The 19,488-nt window shown below is 39.2% G+C and overlaps 1 protein-coding gene across 11 annotated transcripts in view; it reads left to right on the forward strand.

Moving 5' to 3' along the window:
- Nucleotides 1-19,488, forward strand: part of C2H1orf226 (chromosome 2 C1orf226 homolog) — a 420,186-nt gene that overhangs the window by 288,616 nt on the left and 112,082 nt on the right. For all 11 annotated transcript variants that reach the window (XM_007480659.3, XM_007480658.3, XM_056815458.1 and 8 more), the window contains one exon: nucleotides 2,685-2,777. In XM_007480659.3, the coding sequence (XP_007480721.2) occupies nucleotides 2,685-2,777 (93 nt within the window). The remainder of the gene's footprint in view (nucleotides 1-2,684; nucleotides 2,778-19,488) is intronic.

Genomic DNA, 19,488 nt, shown 5'->3' on the forward strand with positions numbered 1-19,488 from the left:
TTTAGAGTTTTCTGGGGATGCCAAAGGGTCAAGCGTCTTGCCTATGATCACAGAGCTAGTATATGCCAGTTGCAGGACTGAACCCAGGCTTCCCTAGCTCCACAGCCAGGCCCACTACCAATGTTATGACAAATCTATTCTATTGACTTTTTGGAACTGGGCAAATTCTCACCCATGCAGGCTGAATTAGATATATTCTTCCTGCCTGAAAGCAAGGAATTGGAACCAATCCCTTTTAACATCTCTTTCTTGGGCCAAAGATTCTTTGATTCCATTTTTACAGCCACCAAACTACTTGCATTTTTTTCTTAAACTGACACAGTTCCCCCTGCCAACCCCCAGCATATGTCTTCAAATTAAATCTCTTTTATTTGTCAAATGAGATCAGATTTGTAAAATGCTTAGAACAGTGCTTGGTACATAGTACCAAGTGCTTAATTCAGGCTTATTTTTTATAGTACCTCCATTTCTGGATAGATTCCTCCTCTTCGCCTCCTCAGTGAACCATGCCTTATAAAAGAGGGGAGGGGAAAGAGAAGAAATAAAGGAAAGCATTTCAGTAAAACTAACCACGTATCAACTGAATCTGATTACATATGCAGCTCTATACGCCTGTCCTCTCTAATGAAGGGAGGTATATTTTCTCATCTCTTTTTTTAGAGATAAGCCTGGCTGATATAATTATTCAGCATTTAGTTTCATTTGTCCTATATACTTTTAATGTACTTTTCCATAGTCATTGTGTATGTGGTTTTACTGACTTCACTTTGCTTTAGTTCATGTTAAGTCTTGCCATGTTTTTTTTCTGAATTCTTCCTATTCATCATTTCTAATAATGAAATAATATTCCATTTCTTTCATGTAGTATAATTTATAATTTAATATTTCCCACTCAAAGTTTATCTATTTTGTTCCCAGTTCTTTGCTACCACACCAAAAAAAAAATATGTTGCTATAAGTATTTTGGTATATGTAGGATCATTGCCTCCTGTCTTTAACTTCTTTGGGAGTATATACACCTAGTAGTATCTCTGAACCAAAGAGCATGGACATTTTAGCCACTTTTGTAGTATTGTTTCAAATTGTTTTTCCAGAACGATCGGATCAATTTTCACAGATCTTTCATTAATGTATTAATGTCAGTCAATCAATAGATATTTATTAAGAGTCTATGGAGGCAGCTGGGTAGCTCAGTGGATTGAGAGCCAGGCTTAGAGATGGGAAGTCCTAGGTTCAAATTTGGATTCAGACACTTTCCAGTTGTGTGACCCTGGACAAGTCACTTAACCCCCATTGCCTAGCCCTTACTACTCTTCTACCTTGGAACCAATACACAGTATTGATTCCAAGACAGAAGGTAAAGGTTTAAAAAAAAAAAGAAAAGAGTCTATGATATGCCAGTCACTGCTCTAAGCAGTAGGGTTACAAAAAGGGGTAAAAGATAGTTTCTCCCTTCAACGAGCTTATAATCTAATGTGACTAACTTTCCGTGACACCTCCAACTTGGAATGTCCCCCCCCCCCATTTAAAAAATAAACAAACTACCGTGCTAAGTATCAATTCCAAGGCAGAAAAGTAGTGAGGGCTAGCTAGGCATTTGGGATTAAGTGACATGCTCTAAGAGTCACACAACTAAGAAGTGTCTGAGGACAGATTTGAACCAAGCCACCCAGCTGACCCATTCCCATTTTTCCATCTTTTTTTTTTCTGATTTTCAGGAATAAGGTGAAATGCCAGGTCTTTTAATTTGTGTTTCTCTTAGTATTAGTAGTTGGTAATAATATTACACATGGTTGTTTAGAGTTTTTTTTTTCTTTTCAGTACTATTTGGTCAGTGTATGGCCCAGATCAAATAGCTTACCATCTCCAAATACAAGGAGGAAAGGAAGGGAGACAGATAGTTTGGTTTTTATAATTTTGGGAAGCATATCTTGGAAATTATCATTACATGTAATTAGGAAAATAAAATATCTTTGAATTAAAAAAAAACTGTTCATATTCTTTGGTTCTCCAATGATTCTTGATCTTAATATTTGTGTTAGTTCCCAGACCCTCATCAGAGATATTGGAAAAAATCTTGTTTCAGTCTTTTCCTTATATTGGTTTTTTATTCAGTTTCATATGTTCAGAAGAACCTATTTTTACCTCCGTGATTGTCTCTATTCTTTGTTTGTTTGGAGCATTCTCTATAGAGCTATATTTGTGAAAGGTAACTAATCTGGTTCTCTTCTTACTTTTTTCGGGTGCAACTTTTAATATTTGAATCATTTATCCATTTCAAATTTCATGTGGTATATGGTATCAGATATTGGTTTAAATCTGTTTTCCTGCCTATTATATTTTATCCTAGCAGTTCTTGTCAAATATAGACTCCTTCTGCCTATTATCTTTTATCCTATCAGTTCTTGTCAAATATAGACTCCTTTAATATGTAATATATGTTCTTGAACTTATTGTGCTCTGGGTTACTGACTTCAGTGGTTTCTAATTCTTCCTTATCTGGTCTGTTTCACTGATTTACTTTACTATTTGTAAACAATAAATAATTGTGATAATTTCTATTTTATAGTATAATTTAAGCTTCTAGTCAATTTCCTCAGTCCTTCTTGCCTTCGATGTTTGAGTTAAGTTCAATGTTTGAATGCATTGGCTTAAATAATCGTTTTCCCCCTTTTTCTGTTCAGTATGAATTCAAAGCCAAGAATATCAAGAAGAAGAAAGTGAGCATCATGGTATCAGTAGATGGAGTGAAAGTGATTCTAAAGAAAAAGAAGAAGGTGAGTGTTCCTGAATCTGCAACTGGCTGGTAAGGAGGGGAAGAAGAGGAGGGGAACCAAGTCAGTCTAAATCGATCTGGATCCCCTTCCTTATTTTTGACGCTGATACCAGAGCTCAGATTTTTAACCTTGACAAATGGATCCTATAGAATAGCTCTGATACCAGAGGAGAAGGATGAGCTTACACTTTTTTTTTTAATAAAAGGAAGTTTCCTCTGTATTGGACATCCTTCTCATTGTTGATTCTTGACATTCTGCCCCATCCCAGAAGTTGACTCCCACCATCTTTTGATTCATTCAGAAAACATTCATAAAGTGCCTACTAGGTGCCAGGTATGGAAATTCAAAGACAAAAAAACACTGTCCTATACCTCAAGAAACATCCATCTGATTGGGAGAGTAAATGAATGAATGATGGGGGATCAATCAGGGTAGGGAAGAAACATATACCGATAAATGCAAAATGTATCATTTTTATCAAATTTATCATACTTTTTAAAAAAATTGGAAAAGCCCTAACAACTGTGTGCTACATCCTTACTCCTCTTGGGGCTGATCAGCTTGTATAGAGAAGCCTGGTCAGGAATGTAGGGCTGGGGAGTAGGGTAGGGTGGAATTCCTTAGGGTTCTGCTGTTGCTGTTGCTGCCTGTGGAAGTGGTTGCATTGATGGTAACTGATTGGCTTTCCTACCAACCCCCAGAAGGCTTAATTCATATGTTGGCATCCTGGGTTTTGGGCTGTGTATATACTCATTTGAGGGAGAGAGAGGGAGAATGAGAGAGAGAGAGAGAGAGAGAGAGAGAGAGAGAGAGAGAGAGAGAGAGAGAGAGAGAGAGAGAGAGAGAGAGAGAGAGGAGGGAGGGAGGGAGAAACAGAGGGACGGAGAATATGTGTGCACATGCTAATGATGTTTTTCACAATTCTATTTGGATTATGGGAGCATAGCATTTATAACTGGAAAGGATTATTAGTCCAACTGTATTCATTCTTCAGATGAGGAAACTGAGGCCCATTAAGAGCAGTGATTTGCTCAAGGTAATTGAGTCAATGAGCAGTTGAACTCTGATTTGAACCCAGGTCTTCCAAATATAACCCAAGGAAAGGCTGGGCCACATGAAAAGAGAAGGCAAAGAGCAATGGGTGCTGTCTTCAGGAACCCATTGCTACTTTCTGAGAATGCTCCTTTGGATTTGCGTAAGAAAAAAAGTGGAAGGTAAAAACTATTCCCCAAAGACCACCACCTTCCAAATGTAAGAGGCAGAAGGAATTTGTAATCATTCCCTGATGAGCCCCCTCTGCAGGACTGCAGGGAGGGTTAGGCTTCCTGTTGGGAAGGGACCAGGAATGCCACTTCTTCTCCCAGTAATTAGTAGTGACATCATCCCTGAAATGGAGTTCACCCTGGAGCCCAGGTGGTGTACTGAAACCAGGTGGGCAGCTGGAGCAAGCTGGGTCCTGACAGGTGGGGAAGGTCCCTAGGCACTAGTTAAAGAAATTAGGTGTGTGTATGAGAGAGAGAGTTTAATAGTAGCAGGCAGCCCACGGCTACCGATGCCCGGCATTGCCCTCTCCAGAAGGAGAGTTATGAGTGACTTAAAGGTTGATTGAAATTAAACACCATCCTGATGGTGAGGCTGCATCATGGCCCGGCACTTGCCCTAGCTACCACATATCTTGATGGGCTCAGTGGATGGGGGAGGGTGGTGAGGAGGAAGGAGGGAGGGTAGTAGGTGATACGGCCATGAGGCTCCTGGTGGGAGTAACTAGGCAGTGCTGGTGTGTATCCTTGAAGAGAAAGAATTGCCTTTTAAAAGTCAGCTAAGGCATCTGGAAAGGGAGAAATGCCCCTTCTAGCAAAAAGAAGAAAAAACATTCCAGAAAAAGTCTATTAGATTGAAAAACTGTCTTCCCCAAGGGAACCAGGAGGAACTCTATGAGTCACTCCAAACTGGGCTCTCCAGTTAGCTGGGAGCAGTGAGGAGGAATGATCTCAGAGCTCTTTCCCAGATCTGATTCTTCTGATGCCAAGCTCAGAAAAGACCGAGTTCACCTTTCACCTACTCCTCCCACACCTGCTTTCTCTTTCAGGGATGTGTTGGGTGATGCCTCTCATCTTGGTTTCATTTTTCACAGTCACTGACAGTGGGATGTACAATAAATAGCAATCAGTCTTTTGTTGTCTTTCCTATATGCTAGCCCACATGGCCTTGGTAGCCCTTGTCTGTCTCTCTTTCTTCTCATAATGATCATAATTGCCATCATTCTCACTTCCATGTCTGTAAAACATTAGACTTGATAATAGACTTTCATTATGGCAGTGCTATAAGGTAGGTAGTGGAAAATCATTTTAATCTCCTTTTACTAATAAAGAAACTGAGGTTTAGAGAGATGAAGGGAATTAGGTCCCATGGCCTCTTACCTGGGATTTGAACCCAGGTCTCCTGATTCCAAGTCTAGCACTTTTTTTTTAAAGCCCTTACCTTTTGACTTAGAATCAATACTGTGTATTGTTTCCAAGGCAGAAGAGTGATAAGGGCTAGGCAATGGGGGTTAAGTGACTTGCCCAGGGTCACACAGCTAGGAAGTGTCTGAGGCCAAATTTGAACCCAGGACCTCCTGTCTCTGGGCCTGGGTCTCAATCCACTGAGCTACCTAGCTTCCCCCTAGCACTTTTTAAAAAATTATTACTCTGTTGGTGTTATATTTAAAATTGTTGTCTGCCATAAACTGTTATAATTAAAATGGTTGAAGATATAAATTGTGATAGATATAAGAGAGGGTGAGTAAATTTGACCACTGAAAAAATGTTTCACTACAGTGTCTTGGTTTTTAAATCAAATATAAGGTGGTCGCCAGGGAATGAAGGGAGGAGAGAACTGAAAGATAAAGTGATGTCTGTGATTTTTACTTCTAGCATGACAAGCTGAGGGTAGGGTAGGGTTAGAGAGAGGGACACCCTCTGCCCTCATCAAGCAACTGACAAAAAGATACCAGCATTTAAATATATCATTATAAAAATGAATAATATGGAAATAGGTATCAAGTGTATAACCCAGTGCAATTGCTTGTCAGCTCTGGGAGGGGGGAGGGAAGAGGAGAGGGAGAAAAAATACATCATGTAACCATAGAAAAAGATTTTAAACTAAAAAAATAATTTTGAAAATTAAAAAAAAAAACAAGCCTAGCAGCATTTTCCAGGCTATTAGGACCTCTCAGCACTGGAAAGAAATGTGTAGATAAGGACCCACATAGAAGATGTGATCAAGTCCCTGGCTCAGGAAACCTAACTGGCCAAGTAAACCAAGAGACTGGGCAATGAAGCTGAGCTGTTTACTTTTGATGCTCGTTGCTTCTCCCCATCCTCTCTCTCCATCACTGTGCCCATCTGCGAGATGGGGATGAGAGCCATTCCCACACAGAGGAGGGCTTGTGACCATTTCAGATGAAAATGCTAATTACCATATCACCATCTTTCTCTGATGAGTCTTGTTTGAAGAAACATTGTAAGAGTGTGGGCACTGGCCAACTACGTAGTAATTATCTCTAGTTGATTTTTAGAAAAACCATCCTTCCTTCTGAACTGACGCCAACCAGCAATGAATTCTGGGTTCCTTCAGAAGTTTAACTTTGAAGTCTCTTAGTTTGTTTGTCTCTGCTCCTCTGCTAAACCCAAATAATTACCTTCTCTGTGGATACCTCACTGGTCAGAATGGTGTCTAAGGCAGAAGAAACATAAGCTACTTGAGGGCAGGAGACTAGTCAGTTTTTGCCTTCATATTTCCAACTCCTTTGTATTCCCATTAACATGGGCAAAGTGGCTGTACTAGACCAAGAACAAGTGAGGAATTCTATGTAGTTTATAGACAACTAGGGAGCTTGGGAGACAGAGGACTGGACCTGGTGTCAGGGAAGTCAGGGTTTGCATCTTGTTCCAGACACTTACAGCTGTGTTACTCTGGACAAATTATTTAACCCAACCTGCTTAGTAGTACCTTGCAGTGTTGTTGTGAGATTCAAGAGCTGTTCGTAAAGTATTTTGTAAACATTAAAGTGCTATATAAATGCTAGCATTTACTATTATTATTATTAATTATTAGTTATTATTATTACAAGATAGCAAAATAATAGAAAAGAACATGAATGATATTGGTAACCCAAAAAGTTGATCAAGAGAACATCAGTAACTGTTCATCACTTCTCAGCTTTCTCAGCTTCATAAAATCTTTATGAGAATGCTTTACGTGCTGATCAGTAGAATTCATGGTCAAAATGTGAGATGGTAACTGTGAGACTTTCACAAACAGTTCTGTACAGCAGATCTTATCGATACACTCACCCAACTGGACTAAAAGGCACACAGAACACAAGATCTCACAATAATTATTACTTTTTCTTTATATAAACATTTGTAGGCGAGTAAAAAAATAGTTTTGAAAGCTCTCCAGCAGTGGCCATTCTTTCATGCTAAAGTTAAGATACAAGAACATGGCGGCATGGAAAGACCGCTTGACTTTGAGTCAAGAAGATGTGGGCTCATATCCCACATCTGACACTTACTAGCCATATGACTGGAAGTTATTTATCTTCTCTGATTCTATGTTTCCTTATCTGTAAAAAGAAGATAGTCATAGCACTTACTTCCCCAAATTGTAATGTTCAAAAGAGAAAATATATGGAGAGGGCATATAAGTTGATGGAGTGCCAGGCCTAGAGATGGAGATCCTGGTTTCAAATCTGACCTCAGATACTTCCCATCTTTGTGACCCTGGGCAAGTCACTTAACCCTCCCCCCCATACCTACTGGCCTAGCCCTTACCACTCTTCTGCCTTGTAGCCAATACACAGTGTTGATTCTAAAATGGAAAGGAAAAGATTTATTAAAAAAAGAAAAAAAATTAAAACATTTTGCAAACTTTAAATTGTCACAAAATTGTTAGCTATGAAGAAAAAATATTGATAACATTAATAAAATTAAAATAAATGACTATCTACAACTATGTATTAAAACTATTTATCTATATTAAACTATATATCTATCCATCCATCTATCTATAACAAAATAGCTATGTGACTCTGGACAATTATTTACTTCCTTTGAGTCTCATTTTCCTTAACTGTAGATATATAATAAAATATCTATGGTATTGTATATGTGTGTGTGTGTGTGTGTGTGTGTGTGTGTGTGTTTAGGATAATAATAGCCCCTAACTACCAGAGTTGTGCTTGGATAAGAAGGGATACTATATCTAAAGCACTATGCAAGTCCTAAAGTACTCTATAAATATTACCTCTTATTACAAGACACTTTGATAAAGACATCAGTGGAGATGACTGTTCCACAACTGTATGTTTAGTAAAATCAAATGAGGAAGAGAGAGACAGAGAGATGGCGAGGCAGAGAGGAAGGAAGAGGGGGAGGGAGGAAGGGAAGAAAGAAGTGAGTAAGGGAGGAGGGGAAGAGTTATGTTGCTTCCCTCAGTATAGGAGAGGGATTTCCTACAAATGCTGAGCTCCTACTGATACTCCTGCTTAATGACACTACTGTGCTAATTCATTGTATCCCAAGATTATAGGGCTCTCTCAATGAGAACCAAGATTAATCAAAAAAGGCTGATCTAGCAATCCATATAGGAGCAACCAAGTAAATGAAACATGCCTATCGCCCAACAGTTAGTGACTGGTTCATTGAAATAATACATCATTGAGTGTTCTGGGGGCTTGATCTACAAATAGACAATGAATTGGACCCAGAATTGAATAAGAGGAAGAAGTCAGACTGAATTGCATTTGAGAAATTGTATATTTGGCACATTCTTTCTAATACAGGCACATCCTTTTAACCCAAGAGTTCTCCCAGAGATGCTCTGAGGCGGAAAATCTTAGAAAAACCACAATTCATGAAGAATCAATGTTGTGGATTACCTAAAGAACAAAGGAAGCCTGCATGCATGGTGGGGATGGGTAGATTGCTCCTTATTTCCAATAATGACCTCTTTGCACGAAGTGGCTTAAGGGGTATCAAGGAAATAGAAAGTTACAAAAGGGAATGAGAATGGATGGATGGATGGCCCAAGAATTCTAATGGTCCCAATTAAATGTACAAAGAGTTTAAAAATAATGGATGAATCCTCTGGAGGAGCAATGGTATTATAGCAAGCTTGCTACAGCTTATACCAACCAGCATTGGGACTCCTAGCATGGGTGAGACTGGATCCATGAGAGAATTTCAGGGAGCATCTTCAGGGCTTAGCATGGTCCCTTGTACAAAGGAGGCACTTAATAAATATTTATTAAATTGGATTGAATTCCCTTTTTGCTCATTCTAAAGGAATTTGCTGTTAATAGAAATTGATGAAAGTAAAAGCATGGACCAAGGAGGAGACACTACATCTTCATCATCAACACATTTTTATCAGGCATCTACTATGTATAAGTGCCAGGGTATTCCAGATATCAGGAAGGGGCCAGTTATGACTTTTCTTTTTGAGGGGAAAGGAGATAGATGATGGTGACACTTTCAAAGTCCCTCTCAATTCAGTTGACAAACATGTATCAATTCATCTGCTCTGCCACCATATAAGGCTATCCCTTATATTTATTGCTATACGGCTAAGACAGATTTCTTTTATAGTGACCAAATACAGAATCCATTCTCATGGGAACAGATTTGTGACCTGGAAACGTTTCTTTCCTAAAAGAATACTGTGTTCACAGATAGATGCAAATATTCTCTGTTGCAGTGGTGAGACCTAACCCAAATTAATAACATTAAGTATTGTTGTTCAGTTGTGTCCGATTATTCTTGGCAACAGTACTGAAGTGGGCTGCCATTTCCTTTTCTAGTGGATTGGGTAAATGGAGGTTAAGTGACTTGTTCAGGGTCACACAGCTAGTATATGAGGTTGGATTTGAACTTGGATCTTCCTGACTTTAGACCCATTGCTTTATCCACTGAGCTATCTAGCTGCCTCTAATATTAAGTATACTGTATATCTATATGGTTAGTTGGATGATATAGTGGATAGAGTGCTGGACCTGGAGTCAGGAAGAGTCAGTCTCACACACTCATTAGCTGTATGATCCTGGGCAAGTCATTTAATACCATTTGCCTTAGTTCCTCATATGTAAAATAGGCTGGAGAAGGACATGGCAAACTCATTTATGCAACACATGATGTTTGTAGAGTACTTTCCAACTGTTCTCATTTCATTTTTATAATAATCCCAGGATATCAATGCTATTATTCCCATTTTACAGATGAGGAAACTGAGGCTAAGAGGTTAAGTGGCAATAGCTTGTAACTCTCTGACTCTGGATTTGAACTCAGTTCTTTCTTGATCTTGGTCAGACACTCCACAGAGCCACTATATTTTATCCAATTTCCTTCCTACTCTTTCAAGATAACTCTTGAAACTTCCTGGTCAGAGAAATGTTTTCAGCTTTGTTTTCAGATGCAATAAAATCCAGTGAAGTAAAGTTTATTAATGACAAGGCAAAGAGAATTTCCCAAAGTTTAAGTCCTAGAAGGACAATCTTTTGTGAATGAATAAGGTAAAGTTTGTCTACAAAGTCTTCCTAAAACACCATTTCCATCATGCACTCTCCCAGATTCATTGACTCCCTGTTACTTGCCAGACACCTTATCCTGGCATTCAAGGATCTCCACAATCTGGCCTCATTCTACCCTTCTAATTTTATTTCCCTATTCCTCAGCACAAATTCTCTACTGCAACTAGGTTAACATGATCTCTCACCCCAAAATAGAACTTCTCTCCCATCACATCTCCCTGCCATCCACTAATTATCCTTCACTGTGAATTAATCCCATCTGATAAAATTATTATCTTATTTTAAACTCTTACTTTCAGAAGTAGAAGTTTAAAATAAAATAGGCAGGAAAACAAAGGCTAGGTAATGGGGTTAAGTGACTTTACCAGGATCACACAGCTAGGAAATGTCCAAGGTCCTGAACACAGGACCTCCTGTTGCCAGCTCTGGCTCTCAATCCACTGAGTCTCCTAACCTGTCCCATCATTTAATAACTTTAAGGTTACGGTAAATTAAATTTCAGGCTATGTCTGCTTCCCCTCCCAATTCTGGTGCATGCTATGTGTGGGTCCTATAATACGGTGAATGCCAGCCAAAGAGTGATTCAGAATACTTCTACATGCCCCTTTGTAATCAACCATTTACAAAGTTCTTATTATTTGTCAGGCAGGCACCATGCTAAGTTCTGGGGATATAAGCAAAAAATGAAACCGACCCTTGTCCTCAAGAAGCTTATATTCTATCAGAGAGTCAGCATGCCCATGGAGGCAAATATACAAAATGGATAGAAGATTAACTGGAGAGGACTTGGGGAAGGCTTCATGTATAGACTGGTTCTTGAACTGATTTCTGAAAAAAACAAAACAAAACAGAGGATGGAGAGCATTCTAGGCATTGGAGCTGCCAGCTCAAAGGATCAGAAATGAGAGATGTAATGTTAATAGGAAGAAAGAATAAACCAGCTTAGCTAGACTTTAAAATATATGAAGAGAATTAATGTGTAATAAATGTGGGAAGGTAGCCTGAATTTATCCATGTACCCCATCCTTAAAGGGTTTGTGTAGAAATGAGGTGAGCATGATCTGCAGTTGTTCTATCTTCTCAGTCACTTTTTTTGGGAGGAAAACACTGGCCTGGTTTTTACTATTCTTTAGTGTTTTTCTCTTTCATATGGGCCAGTGAGATGGCATATTGAACAGAGTACCTGGATCTGGAGTCAGGAAGACATCTTCCTGAGTTCAAATCTGGCTTCAGACAACAACTGTGTGAATCTGGACAAGTCACTTAGCCCGGTTTGCCTCAGTTTCCTCATCTATAAAACAAGCTGAAAAAAGAATGGGCAAACCACTTCAGTATCTTTGCCAAGAAAATCCCCAAATGGGGTCTCAAAGAGTTGGACAGGGCTAAAATGACTGAACAACCTTTCAAATAGCTGGAATGTCAGACCCTGAGGACCTCAAAACCCCTACGGCCTCCCACATGGCTTTCTTCTGTACATATTTGCTCAAGCCTAGGCATTTTTCCCAATTAAATCTTATAAGCTCATCTCCTAAGTCTTCAAACATTATAGATTAAATGATTGAAAAGACCCAGCTGAAGTCCAAAGAGGAGATTACCTCCCATGGTTTTTTTCTGATACCTCATTAATCATCATAATAAAATTATGTGGTCTGAGCCCTAAAAATTTCACTGAGAAGTTGGGAAGGGGAAGGAAATTGAATTTATGACATAGTGGATATTAGTCATGACAAATCTCTCTCAGCAGCACGGAGATACTAAATTGGTAATGTTACCTGAATCTGGCCACACATTAAGCTGGTTTCTGACCCCTTGTGCTTATGTAGATGACAGTAGGGAGCCAGGGAGATGCTGCTTTTGGAATGAAGGAATCCAGCTACTTTGACATATGAAGAGTTTACTAAATCTCTTCTTCCCAATTTGTAGCGCCATGGTGTAGTTTATGAAATTTCAGATTTAGAGATGGAAAGATCTGGCTTCAAATTGGGCCTCTGACATTCAGTAGTTGAATGACCAACAGCCCTGAGCTTCAGTTTCTTCATCCAGAACCTTCATTTTCATGAAATCATGAAAGTTAAGCATTTTGTAAATTTTAGTACAACATAAATGGCATTTAAAAATTATTTATAAAAACTTATTATAATTCATTATTGTTATTCATTTATCTTCCTTTTGACACATCCAGACTGTTGGCAAATTGTTTAATCTCTATGTGACTCTCTAAGATTATAATTCATTGCGTGGGTACTGATCTGTTTTGGAGAAAGAGTTTTCTCCCCAGGAACAAAGAGGTCACAGGTCCAGTCCCAAAAAATGTTCAAATAGGAAACAGATTCTGTCTCTTTATTGGTAGTCATCAGCTAAAATTGTCTTTCCTGTCTTATAACTGGACTAAGTTGGACTCAACTCAACATATCTCAAGAGGAGGGGATTTATTCATTCTCTTATTCATGTGTTCATTCATTTATTTGGTCAGTCAGAATGCATTCATTCATTGTGTAGGTATTTAATCAGTGCCCTGGATGGAGCCCTGGATCTGGAGTCAGAAAGACCCAAGTTCAAGTCCTGCCACATGCATTTACTAGCTGTGTGACTCTAGGAAAGTCATGTAACCTCCCTTAGCCTCAGTTTCCTCATCTATAAAATGTAGCTAATAACAACACTATACGTCTCAAGGTGGTTGTGAGGATAAAAATGTGATAATATTTGTAAAGTGCTTCACAAACCTTAAAGTGCCATAGAAATCTAGAAATATAGGCACAAAGTTAAGTAAGACATGATTCTTGCTCTTCATGAACATCATTATGAAAAATATTGAACAAGTAAAAAAGTTGAAGGAACTAGAAAACAATTATGATGCAGGTTAGGCTGTTCTCAAGAAGCATCATTGGCTCCCTAGTGAATCCAGGATAAATCACTCCCATGGGAAACTTTAATGAAAAGCCTTTGACAATCTGGCCCCAATCTATTTAACTAGGTTATTTGCACATTGCTCCCTCCTGCTCTCTGTTTAAGGTAGGCTGTATATAATATCCTCTCTTCTGCCTCTGGGCCCATGTTAAACATGGTCTTCTTCCTTGCCTCTTACCCCTTGGAGTGCCCAGGTCTCCTCAAGGCTTAGCTCAAGGGGTACCACCTTTCTCCATCCTCTCAGCCATAAGTGCTTCCCCCTACAAAGTCATTTTATGTTTACTTTGTGTGTATTACTTTCTTCCCAGTAAAATGTAAGTTCCTAGAGGGCAGGGGACATTTCCCTTTTGTGTTGGTATCACCAAGGCCAAACACAGCATCTGATATGCAGTAGACATTTAATAAATGATTATTGGGGTCAGCTAGGGGTGAATTGAGAGTCATATCTAGAGACAGGAGATCCAAGTTCAGATTTGGCCTCAGATTTTTATGACTGTGTGACCTTGGGCAAGTCATTTAACCTCTTTTGCCTAGCCCTTTCTGCTTTGGGTTTTCTGCTTTTATTTCAAAGATGGAAGGCAAGTTTTCTCAAGAAATAAATAAATAAATGCTTATCAAGTTAGACTGATATAAAACATGATAAGAACATAAAAGAAGTACAAAGTGCTATATAGGATCCAAGGAAGCAAAAAATAAAATAAAAAGGCCCTCTACTGGCCCCAGCAGTTTCATTACAACTGAATTACATCCTTTAAATCCTATTCTGTGTCATATACTTGTGATGAATGGAATGCTCCTATCTCCAGAGGGCAATTGGAGAGGTGGGCAGGAGCAAGTCACAACATACTTCCAACCAAAAAATATGGTGGAGATGAAGATGGTCATGAGAGAGAGAGTGTGACCATGAGAGAGAGACATGTGACCAGGAAATAAAAGATGGCGCTATTCTGTCAGGGAGAGTGAAGCATAACTTCTGCACAGCTGTACGCTCCATTGGTATTGACATCATGCCAGGAGAGCGAAAGAAAGCGTCTCGGCACACTGGGTCCATTGATCGATAGACATTTGTTAAGCATTTCCTATGTGCCAGGCATTGTGCTAAGCCCTGGATCAGACCCCTGAGGAGGTTTAATGACAGAATGTGGATGGGATTTGCACAATATGGGCAGGCAGGAATAGGTAGCTTTGGAGTCATTACAGTGATGAGACAATAGCTCCATGGAGACTCCAGTGTCAGTTCACAATAATCAGAGCTAGCATTTACATAGTCCTTTGGAGTTTGCAAAGTGTTTTACAAATATTATCTCCTTTTATCCTTGTAGCAACCATGGGAGTATCCCCATTTTACAGATGAGGAAACTGAGGCAGATATGAAGTAACTCACCCAAAGCCATACAACTAGCAAGTATTGGAAACTTGATTTGAACTCAGATTTTCCTGACTCTGGCTATAGAGCTCTATCCGCTATGCCACTGGCTTTTATGACTTTCCTGATGAGTCTTCAATTTCTAAATAGGAGCTTTAATGACAGAATGCGGAAGGGATTTCCACAATATGGGCAGGGAGGAATAGGTAGCTTAAGAGTCATTACAGTCTTGGGTCAGATTAAAATGGAAAGAAAGACTTAAAAATGATGAGAACCCAAACTGTAGACTTAGAAATGACTTTTGGTATCACTTCATTCCTCTCATTTTATAGATGAGAGTTAAGAGTCAGAGATTAGTTACCTCCTGTCACTATACTCATGCTGCCTTCCTGTTTAGTTGCCTTCCTAATATATGGCACCAGACAGAGCATAATGTAGTAAAAGGAACATTTAATTTGGAATCAGAAGGCATGAGTTCAAATGATGACTGTTACTCAAATTTGTGTGACGTTAAGTGAGTCACTTCCCTCTTTTCTTCATCACTCCCATTCCCCCAACTCAGTTTTCCTCAGCCCTAAAATGAAAATATTAGAATATAGAATCTTTAAGGTTCTTTCCAGCTTCACATTAGCTACTCCCTCACCCTTATTCCTCTGGAGCGGGGACATATGCTGAAATGACTGAGGCAGAATGGGTATCATTTTGGTGGTTTGATAGAGCTGAATGTCTGGGAGTCATTCAGTCCTATGAAGAAATTAAAGACTCATCATGAAAGTCATAAGCTACACCATCCAATGGGCTTATTTTTAGTTGTGTGTTTTTTTAAATTATTTTATAAAGTCCCATTGATGCTTTTTATTGTCTACTCTAGAGTGGTTTCCTGATGTACCTGTCCATATAACAAAGAAAACAGCTAAGCCAAACCACCCCACCTAACAAAATGACTCCACCTGCTAGCCTGTGTAGCTTTGGGTTCCCATAACAACCTGCTCTCTCCCAAGAGGAGGGATTTGCGTTTCATCTTCTCTTTCCCCAGGACCAAGACTGGGTGTTCCAATGAATGAAGTTCAGCAATTTTATAGTAGCATTTCCTCGACTGGTTATGTTGGTAATAATAAATAGAATAATAAGATTTGAAAAGCACTTTACCTACATCCTCTCATTTGCTATCCTTATTGTTTTCATTCTGCTTTCTTCGCTAACACCATTTTGTATAACCCGTGTTTCTCTGAATTCCTCATACTAATCATTTTTCTCAAACCGGTAGCATTCCCTTTCATCCATATGCCACAATTCTTTCTGCCATTTCCCAGTGGAAAAGCGCCCACTTGCTTTCCACTTTTTTTTTTTTGCCACCAGCTAGTTTTAAACCACACTTATTTGTATTAAGGTGCACCATGCTGGAACTATCGGCTGTTCTGCCTTGAAAGACATTTCACGTCTCCATGTCTGTTGCCTGGGAGAAGGAGATAGCTTTGTCTTGTACCTCCATCAGTCTTAGTCTAGTTCTGATGGGGTAAAACTGAGTACTTTCCCTAATCCTCATCTGCCATGAAGCATGGAGATGTTGTCAAACTGTATTAACGTAGCCTCGCTCTGATTTTTTAAGAAGTCCCCGCTGCTGTCGGGCGTACTGAATGACAAAGCTCCCAAGCCTGATGGCAAAACTGCGGAGATTTTCCAAGAGGCAGAGGGAAGTTGCCTGCATAGGATTTTCCTTTATATTTAGGGCACTATTCAAAAAGAAAAAAAAAAGCTACTTTAGAGATTTCAGTGATTCCACTAGAAATTCCATCTGGTGCTAAATTATGGAGAGTCAGATGTTGGCAGAGTATATGGAGAAGAATTTTCTAATGAGGAGAGCTTTCAGAACATAGAACAAATGGACTACCTTGAAGAGGTTCTCAGTTTCCCAACAGAACCAACTAGCGTCAGCTAGCTAATCATTTTCCTAGCATTATTGTACTGTCAGGAGGGTGGTTAAGTGGCACAGTGGATAGAGTATATGGCTTGGAGTCAAGCAGCCACAAATTTCTGAGTTCAATTCTGGCCTCAGACACTTATTAGCTGTGTGAACTTGGGGAAGTCATTTAACCTGTTTCCTCATCTGTAAAATGATGTCAAAAAAGAAATGGCAAACAAACAAAAAAAGTAAATGGCAATCCACTGCAGTATCTTAGCTAAGAAAACGCCAAATGGGATCATAAAGATCAGACATAACTTAAACAGCTAAATATTGTACTGTAATGAGGATTCAGGCAGGAGGTTGAAATAAATGTTTTCTCAGGTCCTGACTAGTTTCAAGATTCTTTGAATTCAATGGGCAGCTGGGTTGCTCAGTGGATAGAGAGCCAGGCCCAGGGACAAGAGGTTCTGGGTTCAAATTCGGACTCAGACACTTCCTAGCTGTGTGACTCTAAGTAGCTCCCCCTACTCAGCCCTTACCACTCTTCTCTTTTGGAACCAATACACTGTATCGACTCTAATACAGAAGGTATGGATGGGTTTAAAAAAAAAAAAGACTATGATCTCCTAGAAAAAAAAAAGAAGACTGATTATAATATCACTCCCCAAATTTACCAGCTCCCCCTTGCCCATAAGATTCTGGCAACTGCTCCTGGTCCACTTATTGCCCTAACTGGAAGAGAGTGTTGGGGATGTGACCTTTGTACAAGATCCTCCTGGGTCTCCTATTTACTCTCTATGTGACCTTGAATCCCTAACCTCTCTGAGTTTGAGGTTTTCTTATTTATAAGACAAGAAAGATGGACTAAATAATACCTACACCTGATTGATTCTTTAAAACTACTGTCATCTCCACAGTATAGTCAATAAGTTTGAAAGATAGTAGGTATTAGAGATAGGATTTGAACCCAGGTCCTCTGTTTCCAGGGCCAAGCCTCCTATCATTGTGCCATGTTGCCTCCCTGTTTAGTTGCCTCCCAAATAGATGACACCATAGTGTAGTGAAAGGAACATTTAATTTGGAATCAGAAGATATAAGATCAAATGATGACTTGTGTGACCTTAAATAAGTCATTTCCCTCTTTTCTCCACCACTCCTGTCCTCCCAACTCAGTTTTCCTCAGCCCTAAAATGAAAATATTAGAATATAGAATCTTTAAGGTTCTTTCCAGCTTCAAATGAGCTATTCCCATTATCTCCCCTCTTATTCTTCTGTAGCAGATAAAGTCCTTACGAAAAAATGAACTGAAATGACCTTTCTGCCTGAGGCAGAATGGGTGTTAGTTTGGTTGTTTGATAGAGCTAAATCATCTAGGAGTCCTTCAGTCCCATATGGAAACTGAACTCTCATCATGAAAGCCTGTGATCTCCAACAACCCCTTCTCCAAGAGGATGAGCAATTCCAGGAAGAACCATTGTTTTTTTGGTAGGGAGATTTTCCTACTTGAAATTTTTCTTTTGGGGATTTTTTTAGGAGAATTAGACAAGATGGAAGTGAATTTGATTTATCTTTACCATTAAGAAAAACCAGCAGGGTTGGAGGGGGCAGATTAAAAATGGAAACGGAAGAGAGAAGCGATTGTAAAATGAATTACAAAGTAGGAGACCTTGTAAAACCAAGACTTTCAAACAAAAGAACCATCCACTTTCGGGTAATTGATAGCTGTGACAATCTGGAACACTTCCCGTTCAGTTTGAAGATTGGGTAGACCAACTCAGAGGACTTAATGTATTTTCTTGGTGGGAAGGAAAAAATCTTCTTGAGATACATGAGAAGGAAACAAAATAGTCACCGTGACTCCTGAAGCTCCTGCAGGAATGTTCAGTGTAATTCAAAAACACTTATTATAGGTAGGGATGTTACACAGTTGGTGGTATATTAAAAAAAATAGTGAATGAAGAGCTGTCATACAGAAGAGGGATAAACTTGTTTTGCTTAGCCCCAGAGGCAGAAATAGGAACAATTCACAAAAAAGATGCCAAGAATTACGTCAGCTGATTGTAAGAAAAATTTCCCTAAAAGTTAGAGTTCTCCATAAGTGAAGTGGGCTGTCCTAGAAGGTGGTGGACTTCCCCATCAATGGAAGTCTTCAAAACTGAATGACTTCTTGTTAAGTATGTTCTAAAGGGCATTCCTGTTTGTCAAGTTTTAGGTTGGACTGGTTGACTTCCAGTCTTTTCTCATGATTCTATGAAGTGATATTTTCTGGTGGTTATTCTCTATGCAGCTCTTCCGATCATGTGCCTGAGTTGTTGTTGTTTTTTCCTTCTCTCCTTTTATTTGCATTGTTCTTTTGTCTCAGCCAGTGTTATTTTAGAATGAGAGGGTGCTATTTGCCTCTGTTGAACTTCCCAGAACCTTATTTACCCCCCAAAAAACTTCTCTCTCCTTTATCCCCATCTTTTAATCCACATTCTTTCTTTTTTCATTTTTTTAAACCCTTACCTTTTGTCTTAAAATTAAAACTGAATACCAGTTCCAGGGTAGAAGAATGGTAAGGGCTAGACAATTGGGGTTAAGTTACTTGCCTAGGAAGTGTCTCAGAATCCAGATTTGAACCCATAACCTTCTATCTCCAGGCCTCTTTATCCACTGAGCCCCCTAGCTGCTCCCACATTTATTTCTTATCCTTTACTGCTCAGAGTCCAATATATGTACATAAACATGTAATTATGAATATTTAAAGTAAGAACATACAAGTAAGTATATGTTTACATGTATGTGTATATGTTTGTGTGTGTGCATATGTTTGTGTAATTTTGATTAATTGACTCTAACCCAAACTCCAAGATAGTCTTCAGAAGCATCTCCATCCATACTTGCCCTCAGCATCCTGGAGAAGCTTCCATAAAATGTGCTTGAAGAGAACGTATTTAGGCCAGGTACCTGACACTTGGCACTT

This window comes from Monodelphis domestica, chromosome 2 (genome assembly GCF_027887165.1).
Source record: "Monodelphis domestica isolate mMonDom1 chromosome 2, mMonDom1.pri, whole genome shotgun sequence".
In the NCBI taxonomy this organism is placed as follows: domain Eukaryota; kingdom Metazoa; phylum Chordata; class Mammalia; order Didelphimorphia; family Didelphidae; genus Monodelphis; species Monodelphis domestica.